Consider the following 17,180-nt stretch of genomic DNA (forward strand, 5'->3'; position numbering starts at 1 on the left):
TCATCCGTAACGTCAGTCGCTTACAAGGGATTGGGAGAAGTCATTGTATGCATCTAGGGGTTCGTCTGGGGTCGAGAAAATCCTACTGGCCCCGAGCAGAATCGATCCTAGTGGTGCTTGGACTAAGTGCTAGGAGCAGGGGACGGGAATGCGCTCGGCGATCCTGAAGACGAGCCCGGACTTTGGCCTTCAGTACCACCGAAGCCTGTAGCTCGCGCGTCCCGCCAGGTATCCGTTGTTTGGTATTGCTGTCCCCTACGCTCCTCCAACCGCTGCGCCTCCTGGAGGAGATACTGCTCGTCATATAAAATAGATTCATTTGTCGTGATCAAAGGATTTGCATACGGATTGGGGAATATAGTCGGCTGCTTCCCGGCTCTAGAACCAATAGGTTGTGGCGTGAAGATGGTCTCCCCCGTCCCACTCTGAAAACGTCCTCCTGTTCCGAAGGGGGCCGACTTAACTATCTCGTCGATGGTTGAACTCGACACCCCTATCTCCTGGAGACTATCTAGGCTATTCATCTTCTGCGCGGAAAGGATAAATTGTGCGCCGTCCCGATTCTTGTTCCAACGTGCGTAGCCTCTATTCGTCTGACGTCGGTTTTTGCTGAGTCCACCACCTCCTGTTGTCCCCAGAGCACCGCCTCTTGATGTCGACCCGGACGCGGAACCACCCAAGTTCCCGCCACCTGAGCCCCAGTCCGGTATATTAAGTCGTCGAGGCGCGCGTGTTCCTAGTGTCCTTGCGTCGCGCGGTACACCAAAAGCGTCTCTTATTTCTTCCTTGCCTGAGGGAGTAAATTCGAACTTGGGTAAATCGGTCGTAATGGGGCTAGGCTGCGGTTCCGGCGTGAAAGATCGGCGCTCTTCCTGTGCAAGTTTTCGTACTGGGCCAGGGGCAGTCCATTTATACACTCCATCTGCAGGCGGAGGTTGACCCAGGCTCTTCAGATTTCTTACTACGTGTGCTAGACTGCTAACAGATCCTCGGAAGTCCTGGAACGGAGTAGGGAGATCGTACGGTCCTTGTACACCTTCCATGATCCCTTCGCATTCATCGAAAACATGACGGATCCGTGGGTCCAACGTGACGTACTGTCTGTATGCAATAACACGCAATCGATCCATGCGGTTTTTCCAGTAGGAGGACGGTACCGTTGTAAAACGTCTTCTCCAGTTGGGGTCATCCGGTTGCCACCGGTTCGGATTACCCAACATCTCCAGGAGGTCTGTGTAGGCTATATTGCAGGATCGCATATGTGATTCCCATGTGACCCACGCGTGCTGGACGGATTGGACTGTTGCTGTATTGGAAAATATGTTAAGTATCTTTACAAAGTGTTGAGCCCATCCAAACGCCTCTTCTATGTGTCGGTACATGACCCCGAGGGGACCTGTATCCGCAGCGCCATTGTTTGTATAAATAAAGGCTCGGGCATTAAAATCTAAGCTGAGAAAATCTACCATCAGACGCTGTAGATATGCAATGTCCTTCATAAAACATCTATATGTTGCTGCTACTTCCCGCATAATAGTCCCGCCTTCAGTGAAATACTGCTCCCGGTTCCGTTCATTCATTTGGGTCCAATCCACGAAGGACAGGACGTTTTGATGAACACCGCTAACAATGTTGCTATTGTTTTGAGCAACGTACGTTTGGAGCATGGTATCGTAGTCTAGTCCGCAAATCCGATGGATCTCTTGCCCCTTTTCTATTTCGTTAAACAATTTCGTGATGTGAGTGTTTAGGGGATTGATAGTTTCTATATCCAATTGTTTGGAATCATAGTCCCAGCGGAGCATTAATATCGAAGGCATTATCATGTGCCACGCCTTTCTTTTCAAATACTCTCCTAGTATGCTGTAGTCGTTCTTTATTAGCGTCCGGTATACGAAGGACAAAAAATGCCATGCCGAATCGCCATAGATCCGCTGGCCCATGGGTGTGTGTACCCAGGAAGATGACATTGTAGTCTTCAGGAGGCGATTCTTGGGGCTCAGCTTCAGGGATTCGGGACCCCATACAGGGTAGACGTCGGTCCAGAAGGACTCCTTGAAGAACTGAGCCATATAGTCGATGGGGACGGGATGACAATAATTCTCGGTGGGCCACACGGCGTTTTCGATGGGTTGTATGTGTAATAATCCAGGTGGAGGGGGGTTTCTAGCAGGGGGATACGGATTTGCTTCCGCTGCAAGTGGCAAAGAAGCTATCTGCCTGGAACCTTTAATAAATGAGCCGTTTAACATGACGTTGGCGAGGAACCCCCAAATCGACTTCTCGAGATCGAAGCCTAACTCAGCCACACCTATACCATCCCAAAAAGGGTCTCCCTCTTCTAAATCATAATCCCAAAGAACATGCGATAATTGTTTAAGAAGGAGCACAGTATTTAAAGGTTGGTTTGGATACGATGTAAAAAATTCTTCCGTTGTTAGAATATATTGGGCACTGTTGATTGCATGCTAAAATATGCAAAGGCGATGAGGATCATATTAGCAAATGTGACACACAACAAGCAGTTGGAGAGTTTAGGAACCAAGGGAGTTATTTATCTTACACCGAACTCATGTAATAACGTCGAGGCAAGTAGGAAAGACGCCGTCAACTTCTCGCTTTGGCTATATTGAGGCACCAGCAACGGCCATATCAACTCAGCCGCCAGCCAAATAGTGATAATACTATCCTTGCCGTGACCACTCGGCTGAGTTACACCATATATCAAGGTCCTGGCCTCATTGACGCCATCAACAGCAGATCTTGCTTCCGACTCATTGGGCTCAAACCAAGCGCAACTGATATCGAAGCGAAGGCAATAGAAGAGAACCCTCCACACATTTTCGATAAAATCGTATCCCAATCGATCTAGCTGAATCATCTCCGGCCATGAATTTTCGAGATTCAAAACCGTCTTCTCCATAGACCTGTATCCAACGACATGAGGCGTCCTGGGATTTTCTCGCTCTGCAACTAGGTCGTCCGGAATCTTGTATCGCGTCCTTAGGTCCATCAAATCTCGTATGCCGGGATGGCCGCTTAAAAGCATTTTTGATACAAGCAATAGCGCTGGTTGTATCGCAGCCCATAGAGTATCGTTCGTTTTCTATCAGGGAAATGAATTAGCTAAACTTTACCAATTCCGAGCTCGTTCGCGCTCGGGGATAAAGGGGAAAGGGGAAAGGGGGATGAGGGATGAGGGATGAGGGTAAGAGAACTCACCATATCCCATTCCTCTCTTACACCATTTAGGTTATATAAATATCGAGGGTCGAATCTTTCAGCCCCTTTTGATGAGGAATCTCTCCACCTGTCTCTTGTGAGAACACTGGAGCAGTCGAGAGTCGTTAGCTTAGCTGATAAAGCACACATTTTATAACAAACACCGGTACTCACGGATGAATCGGACCTTCAAGATCGCAAATCGGATCGTTAGACTGTGTATAAATATTGTTATATACCATCTCGTCGGACGTCATATCATGGAACATGACCCGCTGATAATCTTGATCATCTAAAGCCTTCTGGAAATACGTCTTATGGGCATCTAAGATATGCGGATGGTTTTCCCGAAGGTCGTCTATGAACTCTTCCAAGGTAGTAGGAGGTTCGACTTGCAGGTTAAGAGGAACATGTTCGTCAGTTAGGTATGCCGCAACCTTTACCCGTAGTTGCTTTCCCGTCAACCTCTTCTCGGAATTCAACAAATTATCTAACGCATCCTTGTCGATATAGCCTTCAGGAGGAAGGGGTTTCCCTGCCTTCAGCGCCGCATCTTTCGTCTCTTGAGCGAGTTTTCTTCTTGCTTCTTCTGGGAGCAAGTTGACCTGATTCGCGTAGTCCTCCCACGGATCTCGAGTCGCAGATAACGTCGGACTAAGACGACTTCGACCCCCGAGTTCTCCCGGATAGATACCGAAGCGTTTCGCCCACTCTGTCGGCCTCTGAAGTTGGTCCTGGGGCCGCAACGCCGGGTAAAGTCTAACAATCGGATCCCTAGAGCCTAGCTGGCGGAATCCTCTCGAGTATGACACCGTGAAACTCGGGTCAAAATCAGGGTGAGACCATTCGGGAATATACCACGTGTAATTCCACGACCCGCTACCAGGCGGCTTCGGTACCTTTCCCCTAACAGTTATATGGCCGTCGCGCCCCCGGCCATCATCTGGAAAGCCCATTTCATCATTTTCGTCGGGCGGGAATACAATGCTAACACCATGAACGGAGATGTTCCCTTCGACCAGCGCCTCGAAAAACGGCTGCCAGTCCCAGAAATAATTGGAAGGTAATTTCCCCCTAAATGTCTCTAAATACGCCCCTGCTACCTCTTGGATGGTCTGCCCAGGTTGCAGCGGCGGCGGGTAAGCCGGCGTTGTGGACTCGATTTGGCTTTTAACTGGGTTTCTAGACATTAGGTCTACTTAAGATATGGTCCTGGAGCTTGTACGAGAGGCCGTATATAGATAACTATGTATATAATTATCCCCGTGGTTTTGCTTATACGATACCTGCTACTGCTCTCTTCCTATCGTTGCTGTTATCATTCTATGTTATCAAGGTATGCTAACGTCAAAAGTACGAAATGCTAACGTTTAGATAAATTGCATTGCTCCTTCAGACCTGGATCTTGGATATTTCCATTTCCTACCACTCAATGCATATCTAGAAAGCCTTTGTAGGCATCTAATGAGTCTGTCTTACCGTTCTCGGAAAGTCAAGAAGAGGTACAATTGAAACAAAGGTCAGGACAAAGAATTCCTCCCATTAGTGACATTACGTTTTGACCCGGATCCGACACCTCATAATATACATAGGTAGGGTTGAAATGTTGGCGAATCTAAAGAAGGGCATTAGTCAAACGATTGTTGTTGTCGTTTAGTAGATGTTATCCCCCGACCCGTAAATGCAGCCTATAATTCATTATAGTGCCTGACTTTACATAATTCGCCCAAGAGTAGTCCCAAAAGCAAAATGGCACCGAGTATAAATCAAGATTACAATATCACATTGACAGCTACGGGTAAAAGAAGACTTAGAACTCTATATCAAGTCTATTCACGACCTGCTTGTCTATCTATGGTATTCCCGCCCAGTTAAGAATTCGAAAGGCTAACCTCTGGGCCTCCAATCCAGCGGTATCATGCCCTTCCTTGTTCGTCCTGCTCGACCATGCGATAAAACGCCCCCCCTTTAGTTGCAATGAGCATTGGGCAACCTTGGCGTGTAAGAAACATAGACAATGCCTAACCATGCAAACCCGAACTTTTTATGTTCATATCAAACAAAGGAAAAAGTGATCATATTCGTGAATCAAGAGTAAGTCGTAAGGATGCGTGCTAGCCATGATAATGGCGAATCGTCTAGTCATCCTCATCGGAGAAGACCTCCTCGCCACGCTTTCGGCGGGCCATACGCTCTATAGTCAGGTTAGTTACTGGATCAGGGATTATGGGGGTTTTCTGCAAGATTGGACTTACCCTTCTTCTTCTTTCTAGCCTCGGAGCTAGTCAACTTAGCCTCTTCTTCTTCGTCACAATCTTATTACCCATGGCGTCGAACTTCTCCTCTTCGTCGTCGTCGCCTTGCTTTAACCTAGGGCCAGCGCCTTGACCTTGGACCCAGTTGTGACCTGAAGGTGTCATCTTACCGTCCATGACAGCCCAAACTTCTTCAGTCAAATCCTTAGTAAACTCGGCACTGTGAGTGATGATGATGACACCACCCTCAAACTTCTTGAGAGCCTTAGACAAGGCACCTAGGGAGTCACGATCGAGATAGTTGGTAGGCTCGTCAAGAACGATCAAGTGGGGTCGTTGCCACGAGCACAGAAACGACCTTGACACGCTGACCGCCAGAGAGACCGCGCATGCGCGAGTGGGAAACAAGTTCCGCATCGAGACCGAAGTTGGCACAGTGGGTCTCGATCTCCTTTCGGACTAGAGGTCGGAATTGACCAGAAGCAAGCGCTTCCCTCATGTCAACCTCAGCAACCATCTTCTGGTGAGAGCCGAGAAGCTCGGTTCGCGGAAGCCAAGCATTGTCGGCTGTCATCATAGGAACCCAGCGCTCGTTCTTCATGCCCACGTTCTCTCCGAGAGGCAAAAGAGCACTCGTACTCGTAGCTGTTCTTGAACTTTCTACGGCTGTGAATACCAATGATCGGCGTTGCGAACCCTCGACCTTGAAGATCTTGTCCATTGCCTTTTCATCATCTTCAGTGATAATCTTGTTGGCACGGTCCATGGTCTCACGATCCTCACCAGTCTGGAATCGCCACTGGATATACTCTGAGGGGGTCTTGTCGAGATGGTTATCGATATGAGCGAAGGCGTGCTGCTTGATATAGGCAATACGGATGTTCTCGTGTTGGTAGATTTCACCAGCGGTCGGGATCAGCTCACCAGTGAGGACGTTAATGAGGGTCGACTTTCCGGCACCATTGGGACCGATAACGGCAATACGGGAACCAAGCGAGCATTGGAAGCTGATGTCGGTGATCTGAGGCTTGGGGGTACCTGGGTATTGGAAGCTCATCTTGGTGGCACGTAGAATGGCCTTGGCCTTGGTCTTGACACCCTCCAAGAAACCGGGCTCGGGGAAAGTAAACTCGATCTCGGATTCTCCAAGCTCATAGTACGACTTGGCATGGGGGTTCTTACGGACGAACTCCTTTAGGTTACCCTTATATCTCTTCAGCTTGAATCGCCGTCGTGGATAATGTATTGAGTGACATTGTCCAAGAAACTGCTGTCGTGAGAAACAATGATGGAAGTGCAAGGAGAGTTGATTAAGTAGTCCTCGAGCCATTTGACGTTCTTCACGTCGAGATGGTTAGTAGGCTCATCGAGCAACAGGATATCCGGGGCTTCGAAGACGGCACGGCACAAAGCCAACTTCATCTTCCAACCACCAGACAGAGCGGTGATCTCACCCTGAGTCATTACCTCTGTGAAGCCAAACTCCTCAAGGCGCTTCTCAACGTCGGCCTTGCTAGTGGTAACACCTGCCTCTGCTAGCTTCTTCATAGTCCAGTCAATGGTAGTCATCTCAGTGTCGGCAGAATCTAGGTCGTGCTCGACGAAGACAGTCTTGACTTCGCTCTGCTTAGGGAAACCCTCAACTTGCTCGTTGTTGATAGCACGCATGAGAGTAGATTTACCGGATCCGTTGGGACCGCAAAGACCGTAACGGCGACCACGCTTGAGACGTAGGTGGGTCTGGTTAAGAAGAATCTTGGCACCGTAGGCAAGAGAGAAGGTGCAGTTGCAGAGGTCTTCACCCTCATCGTCATCTACCTCTTCCTCGGCCTCATTCGCAGCACCGGAAGAAGCGCGTCTTCTAAGACCGTCGACAACCTTTTCAGCATCGACATCGCCAACAACAACTGTGACGAAAGGCTTGACAGCAGCGGCCCAAGTAGAGGGCTCGGTTTCCTTCTCATCAACGAGCTGGCCACCAATGGCAGAGATGTACTCCAGAATAGGAGTCAATTTCTCGACCGTCTTAGCATGCTTGCTGGGGATGACAGCTTGGAGGTGGCTCAAGACAACAGCAACATCACCGTCGTGGCGAACCTCGGGGATCTTGCCATCCTTGATGTCACCAACGCGGATAAGAGTATCCAGAGCCTGCTTAGTCTTTTCACGGGCCTCGGGGTCGGCCAAGTTATCGAAGTTCTTCTGGAGACCAGGCATCATCTTGGGCAAGAAAGGAGCAACGATGTTGGGGTCGTCGACAAGTTTGCACATGTTGTCAACGATAACAGCGGCCTTTCGCTTGATGGCAGTGTCTCGCTCAGCCAGACCACGATCCCAGAGGAACCATCAAAGCTAAAGTAGGCTCTTGAACCTCAGTAACGAAGGTTGTAGCACCGAGTGTACAGTCTCAGGGACGTTCTCAGGCTTAGCGATACACTTGATAAGTTCGGGGATGAATCGCTCAATATCCTTGTTGACAATCAACTCGCAGATCTTCTCCATAGTCTTGTATGCACGCTCCTTCACTTCCTTCTTGGTATCCCACATGGACTCGGAGATAACAGGGATGAGCTCAGGAACTCGGAATGCCAGCTGGGCAGGGGAAGTTCGAACAAGGATATCAATGCAGTCAAGGGCGGTAATCTTCTCGGGCCATTTCTGGGACTCGAGAATAGACTTGACAATGACGGGTAGGACGGCCTTAACAGCATTGGGGTTGACAGCCTCAATAATGGCGGTGGTGGCAGCAATAGCAGCATTCTTGACACCAGTGATCTTGTCGCCAATAGCAGCTAGGGTCAAAGGTAGTAGGAGAACCAAGTAGGGCTCGACGTTAGGGGCGATCTCAGAGTGCTGGGCAATGGCCTGGACGGCATTGGCTGCCTTCTCGCGAGCCGCAGCATCCTTCTTGTTGGTAATCTGCTTCTTTAGGGCCTCCACGGTTCTGCGAGAGAATTAATCTCATGTTAGCATATGTTGATTTATCAGGGAAAATATGAATTATGATAAAAGCAAGTGTTTTTGATCGCAACTGTATGTCGAGGAACACTTCCACCAAGTCGTAGCCCCCTTTCCCTTTTTTCTTCTATTTCGCCTAGTAGATATTATGGCTATCTAATGAGTGGGGGGAGGGGTTGACATAATGCCAGTGTAAAGGACACTTTTTGGCACGTGCACATGGTGGGGGTGTGGGCGAAAAAAGGATAGGAACGGCAGAGGGAAAAGCGAAATTCAAAATAAACATGAAGAAAAAAATTTGAAAATGGAGCTAGAATTTAGGTGGCAAAGACGTGCCACACATAGCAAAGAAGTCGTAAATTGCAAAATGCAATATAAACGATAAATGCGTGTTTGTCTTGTATATGTGTATGTGTGTATGAATAATAGCGTCAAAATTTTCTTACCTAGTGGGGGCTTCTTGGTCCTCGATGCGACCGTTGATGAAAGAGGCCAGAGAGTGAGATGCATCCTTAATAGAAGCAGCATCCTTGGAAATAGTGAGCTTTTGCATCAGGTCATCTAAGACCTTGATGGACTGAGCGTTTTCCTGAGCCGTAGACATTTTAATTATTTTTCTTTCGAGGGGAAATCGATTAGGATATGTTGATGGAAAGTAGTCGAGTGTGATATTATCTCGAGTCGATTAATTCTCTCGGTCGTGAATGCGGTGACGGGTAATTGACGATGAAAGTCTAAAGAGACACACCCAAGTCTAGGAAGTGGCCTTCGTCTGGAGCCTGTAGAACTTCCGACAAACGTGTGTTCAGAATCTACTCTATCGTGGCTCGTCTAATCCAGTCTAAGCCCAACCGCGGCGAAGAACAAAGATCTCTTTTTTTTGTCTCGAGAAGAGGATGAACCCGAATCTGAGTTGGAGAGGCTCAGATGGTCACTCTTCAAGAAAAGAGAATAAAATGGAAAGAAAAAGAGATTGTATGTGGTGATAAGAAAAAAAGGAGGATTTGGGAAAAGGGTGGAATGTGGATTGGGGAGTGGTGGGCGAGGTTTATGTGTCCTAGTAGTAGAAAATACTATGTCCCAAATCCTAACTGAAAAAATTTTGGCGGCCAAATTTTTTTTTTCTTTTCTGCCCGCGAGGGGCAACCTTGATAGGTGGGCTGCCGAGGGGAAGTGTACAAGATTGCAGGGTTCTCACTGTAATCGATTAACATGTGGGGCTAATACTCCCGATAAACCCAATTGTTGTTAAAACGCCACTGCCACCCCCGTTAGAATTAGCTACTGACAGTAGGTACCTAATGTACCTAACCTATGGTCAGCAATAACTTCAGTTGGCACTGGCACTTTCTTTAGGTTGTCTTTATCAAGTACCTAGGCCCACTTAAGATGAATAGGACCAATAGTTTATAAGCCAGGGGTCAGCATGATTCATGCTTATCGTACTTTATCGCTTTTATCGTGCCTTCATGCTTCTTTAAACTCTCAGAGTTCACTTAGGCATCTAGACCTAGTCCCATTTAGGCATCAAAAGAAGTGGACATACTAGCTGCTTAAAAGGGACCTCCGGAGGCAGGGGGGCAATGAAGCAGGGACCTACAATTTCCAGTGGTATTATTGATATGTACCTTTGTACACTTCGTAAGGCGGTCAAGCGGTGAAGGCGAAATCTTCTTTTACGACTTGTCCTTCTCATTCTTCCCCGCCAAAATCTTTGCCCATTGCCCGCATAAAGTACCAGGATATATATCAAAAATCTGGAGATACGGTTAGGTCAGGTATGCTTGCGAATCCGGGACTACATCCGTTTCTCCCGTAAGCCTTGAACGCTTAAACACGGAATTGAATTTGTTTATTCCTAACGTTTAGGTTACGCCTCTTTATTTTCATGTTCAACCTCTTTAACGTTCTGATATTCCTCAGTGGTATTCCGTACATATTCAGCTCCCGATCACAAGCCTAGGTAGACTTCCAGATTATCCTCCAGGTCTTAGTGTCTAGACCCTTAGAGCTTAGGATCCATCCAATGCAATGGAACTGTGCTCCCGATTTGGAATTCTAACTAACATATTTTTAATATTATTTTTAATATTATCATGTTCTACTTGCGTAGTAACTAGAGGCCCCCTCGAAGACCAACCCAGTTTCTAGTGCTAACTCCAAGGATTTGCCCGCCATCCATTTATAATAAGCAACAAATTATCGCCCTCTTCCAATATAGCCCTGCTAACTTAGATTAGGTATACATGTATAACTCAGCTTAGCTCATGCTAGTAATATCCTCTCGCATCAACAGCTACAATTTTTCCTGGTTCGGTAACTGTACCGTTGACGGGAGCGGGAATTCCTCCTGACGTAGTGACATAAAGAACGTCTTGATCAATCGACGTTTTACCGAATGCAAGAGAGCTATCTCCTGCAACAGTAAGTTCCGTCAGTGAGCCCACCACTACGGACTGACGACCATCTTTTCCAATAGCCACTACTGTATTATTGGTGTTCGTCGCAACCCATATGTTTCCATGTCTATCAAAAGTAAAATCATCCACAAACGAAACGCCTTCAACCGTGACGACTTTCTCAACCGCGGCGCCCTGTATAGGATATCCTTTCTCGTCAATCTGGAAGCGATAAATCGAGAATAGATTCGAGTTAGACAAATACACATATCCGTCACGAATCTAGTAACCAATATATGTTAGACCTTAAACATTCCTAAAAAGGTTGGTAGACTTAGACTTAAGACATCTAAGCATAGGGTAAACCCGGTGGAATATTTAAGAGATATTATTTGCTTACTATTAACTGTTAGCTACTATAGAAGGACGAGTCTCGACAATAGAGGAATGGAAAGTTCAGGTATCAGCATTACACGGGTATTTTTTTCACATACCCTTTAAGCCATTGACACCGAGTTGGATACTTGCCCCGGGAGTAAATTTCAGCTCGGGGGTATCAAGTATAACTTCGTATTCGCTAGTTGCGACGTCAACTCGGAAAATAACACCAAGTTGGCTATCCGCAGCCAAGATGATAGAGTCGCTGTCCGGTACGGAGATGATCCCGTTTATTAAGCCTGCTTCGGGAATGTGGACCATTCTACGAGCAGTAGCCTGCTGATCTCCGTCGCCTAGCTTCAGTTCCCATAGCGACGTTGTATTCGGCAGGGGCCTCGCAGCGTCCTGGATGAGTGCCGCTACGACGACGAACGTATCGGGACTCGTCTCGGAAATCCCAATTGTACCGTTGGCACCGTCAAATGTGTGAACGAGGGACATAATCGGATAATCAGTATATGGCTCCTTCACTGTATAGACCGAGGCCGACGGATTAAGGAGCGTCACGACAAGGTCACCGTTACTGCGGACAGCAATATTTTCGACGAAGGCATCAGATTGATTCATCCTGGCGATGATTCTCGACGATAACGGAGGGGATATCTGACGAAGTCCTTTAATAGAGACCCCTAAGGCGGGGGCAAAAGCTCCTATGAGCCCGATCAGACGTATGAGCTTTGAGGCCATTTTTATTCGTCGAAGAACAGTATTAAGGGGTTAAAGTAACGACTACTCTCCTATAGTTTTCTCCTAGGTGATTATGAAGCGAAAAACGCAGAGCATGAAGAGCAGTTGATACGTTAGACTATGAGTAGCTTTAATACGATTTATCTTGATTATCAATCCTATAGTTAAGTCCGCGAGCCAAGTCTCGTTGTGTTGTCGGTTTTACCAGGATATGGCGGCGGAGAACAACTGTGTCGTAAAAGATGGCCACTCCCCCATTCCAACTCAGAGAAAGGGATACACATTCACCACCTATGTGTTCTGTATTATTACAATTTGGCAAATGTCTAACCGCCCCGTAACTCTATATAATCATCATAACCAGCAGCAGATATTACACCTAGCAGTGGATAGTAATTTTAGCTATCTCTACAGTCTTCTCTACAGTTTTTAGCCCAGTTCGTTATACAAGACAAGCCTTGCCTACGGACGAAGCGCGATCTCCGTCCCGAGGGCTCCCGGGATCCGATAGTTATATTCTTAGTATCATACTAGCTACAACAGGTTGCTTAGAATCAACTATGCCGGGGTTATGTAACCTGTGCCACATTGTAATCTTTCAAGTTTAGGTCCGTTAAATCCGGGGGCTTCCGCTATACGACGGACGACGATGGATGATTGTATAATCAATCTTATTACAAATTACGCTACAACCAATACCAAATACATATATTGCTTAACACTATTTCAGCGTGGCTCAGAGATGTCCTTAATAGTGTCAATATAAATAGCTTACATGCTGCACCGAGGTATCTACGTCTTATCCTTTTGCGGGTGGGAGCTGACAACGTAGACTCCTGAATCGGGTTCAGTCACAAAGAAACGCTAGTCAAAGCAGCAAAGTTATATGGATATAAAGCTAGTTATAGCTAACAAGTCTATTTTCTAGTGATTATATGATAATAGGTAACCAAGTCTATGTCTAGGTATCATCGAATAGAATACGACAGAATAGTTTAAGATAACTTGTGGCTTCGGAAGAACTCCATAATCTCCGTGCTGGCATCGAAAGCCGCTACATTTCCATCGTTATCCGCGTTCGTCTGAGTAGACGGCCAGTCATGGCCAATGTTGTCACCGTCATACACCAGCGAGACTAAACCGCCTCCGTAGCTCATTTTAACACCGTTCTCCCGACTTGGCAATTGTCGTGTTATCCGGCGTCTGGTCCAAGTTATCTCTCGCTGCCCATTGCTTCGCCCAGGAACTGACAGCCGGCAGGCAGGCTCCCGACCGGAAGTCTCCGTTGTACCTAATCGTGGTATCGGCGCCGCCGTGGAAAGCTAGGATTGGGATATTAGAACGACCCGCGTCGCAAGGCACCTCGACGGTCTCCGGGTGGCAGTCCGCTTCATTGTCGATTTCCTTGATGTAATAAGCTCCCGAGACCGGGGCGAACGCCGCGATTCTCTTCGAAAGACCCGAGTCACATGCAAGACGACCGACGAAACCTCCACCTTGGGATTTACCTGTCGCATATATGCGCTTTTCATCCACACATAGCTCCTTGCTAACAGCGTCGAGAACGTTGTTTGTGAACCCGATGTCGTCGGATTTACAGTCTGGAGCTCCCTCCCATTCCGTGTGGCCAGGTCGGCTAACCTATTCAGATATTAATAACACGTACCTGTGCGATTGGTATGTTATGGTGACTCACCTCTAGACCTTGCAAGTATACCACGATATGGTCCTTGTTGAAGAACGGATCGGTTAACTTATCTAATTCAACTTGGCGTGATATAACCCTGTTGGCACCATGGTAGCTAAGAATAAGCGGCGTCGCTTTGCTAGAGTCGTAGTTTGCCGGTAACCACACGCGATACTCGCGATCCCCCGGGGCAGTGAAGTTTTTAAAGTCGCCGGGTGTGAAAGACGGTTTCTGGCCACAGCCAGCGGCTTGTCCCCATGCCGTGTTGGCGAGGGAGATGAGAGCGAGAGAAGCAAGCGAAGGAGAGAACATGGTGTAAGTTTGATGACCTAAACTAAAGATGTGCCAACTCTATCGAGTACTGCCGTGCACTTTATATATACCGGCGAAGTCAGCAAGCCTCAAGGGTTTGTAGCTTTTTACGACGCTGCTGACGGTGTGATGTGGTACATGATACATAGCACGACAAGTTCATTTCGCCGGAGAACCAGCCTATCACCATCGGGCATCTTCCCCAGTTATTCGGTTACGAGGACGGCAAGCGGGTATCATGGCACTGGAGCCAGGTACTAATTGAGCCAAGGGTGGAACCGCATTAGGATAAAATAAGATTTTGTTGATCAAGCGATGGAGGGATGTTTCTATTTTGAACTGCTGAATACGCACTATATATGACGATCATATGTGTGATCCTTGTATGTTCCATAAATGCTTCCGACACCCAGACAACCTAGGCGGTCTCAGCCACCATTCCAGTTGCTTACGACTACAAAGCGAAGTTCGGCACCGCCTACTGAATGTGGAGGCCAGCACCTACTCAGGGGTAAGACGGCATTTAAGACGATAACAAGTTATTCTTATATGATTGATGACGCCACGAAAGATTTCATATATAGTGTGTATAGACAAGCATACAATAAATATGTCATAAATAGTTACCCTCAAAGCCCTCATCAGGTATTGTTTCTAATTAAACACTTTCAAGCCAAGCAATGACTCAACACTTGCGAAGACTTATGCAGCAATCTCTTATAACCCCTATCCTCATTACTATCGCGTCTAATAAGTTATCACGTTTATAAGAAGGCTGTTAGACTTACAACGCAGGTCTCACTAGTATCTGATGGTAAGGTAACAAGCTTATACTTAACAATGTGCGGATAGTAGTAAATGGGGATATAATAATTGTTAATTCAAGAAAGGCTATGGCAATTGCTGATCCCGAAAATTCATTTTACAACTTTTTGGTAAACGATCACTTATTTAAACATTCGTTAGATTTTCCTTGGTTATATCGAGTTCGTCGATAACTTTTCTTACCTACCTAAGTACATTATCCAGATATCAGGTCCGGGTAGTTTGTGATTTCGGAAGCGAATTCGGGCATACAGTTACTAGATACCGGAGCCGGCGTCGGCAAAGCCATAGACAGATAAATGTCTGCTGATTCGAATCAATCAATTAAAAATATCATTAGTTATCTCATCGATTTTTAGAACTGCATTATTGCTAAAGCTGCTTGTAAGAAGTCACAAGTTTATCAACCTTTCCTAACTTTTCATCACCAACCATGTCAGGTCCTTCCGCTATATTCGACAAGACAGATCCAACCACACCTAGTTATTATGGACCTTCCCAGACAGCCTTACTTCTTCTCGACTTCCACTCCATTATTGTCCAAAAAGCCGGCGGGCCGAAGGCTATTATGGCTCTTCGTGTAGCAGCTGGTATGAGGGCTTGGGCAAAGTCGCAAGGCATCCAGGTAATCCATGCCCTGATAGATTTAAACACATCGACGTTTGAGACTTGTCGGGGCGCCGATAAGCTTATGGAAACGATCGCGAGCGCGAGGTCAAGCGGCGGCGAAGAGGCTATCGAACTATCAGAAGGTGGCAGCGACGATGTCACATTTACCCGCAAGCCCGGTCATGTTTCTGCTCTTCGATCCCCTGGTCTAGACGAATTCCTAAGGCAGAATGGCATCAAATCGCTAGTCCTTACCGGCCTAAGCACATCCGGGTGCGTGATGAGGACTGCGGTTGCAGCTACCGACGCCGAATACGTTACTACAGTCATCTCAAATGGCTGTGCGGATCCAGATGAGGCTGTCCATGATATTATGATTAATAAGATCCTTAACACAAGGGGATATGTCACTACTGCCACTGAGTTCCAAGACGGGTTTAGAAAGGCCCAGGGAGTAGAATGAAATGACTTCATATCAATATCACAATCACCTTTGGGAGATGTTTCTTAACAAGTATTCGTGCCTCGAAGAAAATAATTCATAGGGTCGGAGCAGGACTTCCCTTATTAGATCGGTCAAAATGAAAGTTACGACTGCGTAAGGCTGCCTTACTAGAGCGAGTAGGATGATATAAGGGCTTTGATGATTATTTCAATATTAGGTTGATTTACTAAATACCTAGGTACCTAATCTATATATAAATTGAATTCTGTCTTTAAATTCCTCGACTATTTTACTCATTTATACCCTCTCTTCTTTCTACAATCAGATCTACGATTCCTCTAGGAGCTTCCGGGGTCAAATCCGGTTCTATTTCTGGTTCTGGCAAGATAGGTCCCTCGACAAGCCTACCTATACACCGAGATCGGTAGTTTGTCGTTAACCATTGAGCTAAATCAGGATTACTCAACACTTTTCCAGCCCAATTGAATTCTAGTTTATAATAGTAGTAGTCGGGATACTTCATGAGATCTGAGAATGAGTTAGTTTATTATGAACCTAGGCGAATAAAAATTCGTAGCGTAGTGAACATACCCCCAACGTTGTAGACGTAGCCTTCAACAGCAACCCACGCGCCCTGGACGCTCTCATGGTGGTTGTGTTTAAAAAACTCCCACAACGGTATATCCAATAGTTCCTGCTTCGCTAAACCTGCAACGATGAGATGTTGTTTATGGATAAATAACTTAATTAATGCCGCGGCGTCGTTATCGTCGCCAGTTACGGCGACTGTAGTATCTCGGCGGATAAATGTACGGAGAGAATTGAAGAGATTTGGATCCTCTTGTTGAAGCGCTTTAATGCATAGTAAATTAGCGATTTGACGCGATTAAGGATTCAGGGGGGGGGGGTCTTACAGCTTATATTAAACACCCAATTATGGACAACGACATGATTATCTTGCAAATGTTCCCAATTACACTCTGGGACGAGGTAGCCGACTTGCATAAATTGGTAAGACTATATAAATTGGAGATTAGCTAACGGCACATAGGAGTTATAGGCGAACTTCTGTGATTGGAGTAGATATATATAATACTGTCCAAGTCTATTCCGGCCATCGAGTGAAAAATGAATATATCCGGTAGTTACTAACATTCATCATCTCAGGTTGGTGATACTGCAGGAATTGTTGAGTAGCGTCGAGTCCCGTGCAGTGGATGAACAATTGGGAACCTCCGGGGTGAAAACGTATATAGTCTAAATGATATCAGTATCGAACTCGTTAGAGCCCTTTACAACGAAGAATAACTGACCCGAAATATCGTAGACCGCATTTCCTAGTG

The 17,180-nt window shown here is 46.6% G+C and overlaps 7 protein-coding genes across 7 annotated transcripts; 1 reads left to right on the forward strand and 6 right to left on the reverse strand.

The window, feature by feature from the left end:
* Positions 1-122: 122 nt before the first annotated feature.
* On the reverse strand, positions 123-1,220 carry GL218_09221 (uncharacterized protein; the record flags this gene model as incomplete). The annotated part of the gene is made up of 1 exon (XM_033586048.1): positions 123-1,220. The coding sequence occupies one exon, from the start codon at positions 1,218-1,220 to the stop codon at positions 123-125; it is 1,098 nt and encodes a 365-aa protein (XP_033439853.1).
* A 1,334-nt stretch (positions 1,221-2,554) lies between these two features.
* On the reverse strand, positions 2,555-4,412 carry GL218_09222 (uncharacterized protein; the record flags this gene model as incomplete). Its single annotated transcript, XM_033586049.1, has 3 exons — positions 2,555-3,106; positions 3,223-3,328; positions 3,397-4,412. 3 exons carry the CDS (start codon positions 4,410-4,412, stop codon positions 2,555-2,557), a joined length of 1,674 nt encoding a protein of 557 aa, XP_033439859.1.
* A 948-nt stretch (positions 4,413-5,360) lies between these two features.
* Positions 5,361-7,748, reverse strand: GL218_09223 (Elongation factor 3B; the record flags this gene model as incomplete). The annotated part of the gene is made up of 5 exons (XM_033586050.1): positions 5,361-5,416; positions 5,478-5,503; positions 5,560-5,755; positions 5,799-6,696; positions 6,762-7,748. The coding sequence occupies 5 exons, from the start codon at positions 7,746-7,748 to the stop codon at positions 5,361-5,363; spliced, it is 2,163 nt and encodes a 720-aa protein (XP_033439766.1).
* An 81-nt stretch (positions 7,749-7,829) lies between these two features.
* On the reverse strand, positions 7,830-9,039 carry GL218_09224 (Elongation factor 3; the record flags this gene model as incomplete). The annotated part of the gene is made up of 2 exons (XM_033586051.1): positions 7,830-8,421; positions 8,882-9,039. The coding sequence occupies 2 exons, from the start codon at positions 9,037-9,039 to the stop codon at positions 7,830-7,832; spliced, it is 750 nt and encodes a 249-aa protein (XP_033439858.1).
* Positions 9,040-11,320: 2,281 nt separating this feature from the next.
* GL218_09225 (putative six-bladed beta-propeller-like protein) lies at positions 11,321-11,959 on the reverse strand (the record flags this gene model as incomplete). Its single annotated transcript, XM_033586052.1, has 1 exon — positions 11,321-11,959. One exon carries the CDS (start codon positions 11,957-11,959, stop codon positions 11,321-11,323), a length of 639 nt encoding a protein of 212 aa, XP_033439852.1.
* A 1,158-nt stretch (positions 11,960-13,117) lies between these two features.
* Positions 13,118-13,958, reverse strand: GL218_09226 (Feruloyl esterase B; the record flags this gene model as incomplete). The annotated part of the gene is made up of 2 exons (XM_033586053.1): positions 13,118-13,600; positions 13,656-13,958. The coding sequence occupies 2 exons, from the start codon at positions 13,956-13,958 to the stop codon at positions 13,118-13,120; spliced, it is 786 nt and encodes a 261-aa protein (XP_033439851.1).
* A 1,258-nt stretch (positions 13,959-15,216) lies between these two features.
* GL218_09227 (uncharacterized protein) lies at positions 15,217-15,855 on the forward strand (the record flags this gene model as incomplete). Its single annotated transcript, XM_033586054.1, has 1 exon — positions 15,217-15,855. One exon carries the CDS (start codon positions 15,217-15,219, stop codon positions 15,853-15,855), a length of 639 nt encoding a protein of 212 aa, XP_033439850.1.
* Between the last annotated feature and the right edge of the window lie 1,325 nt (positions 15,856-17,180).

The sequence above is a fragment of the Daldinia childiae genome (assembly GCF_008694065.1).
Source record: "Daldinia childiae strain JS-1345 chromosome Unknown Scaffold17, whole genome shotgun sequence".
In the NCBI taxonomy this organism is placed as follows: domain Eukaryota; kingdom Fungi; phylum Ascomycota; class Sordariomycetes; order Xylariales; family Hypoxylaceae; genus Daldinia; species Daldinia childiae.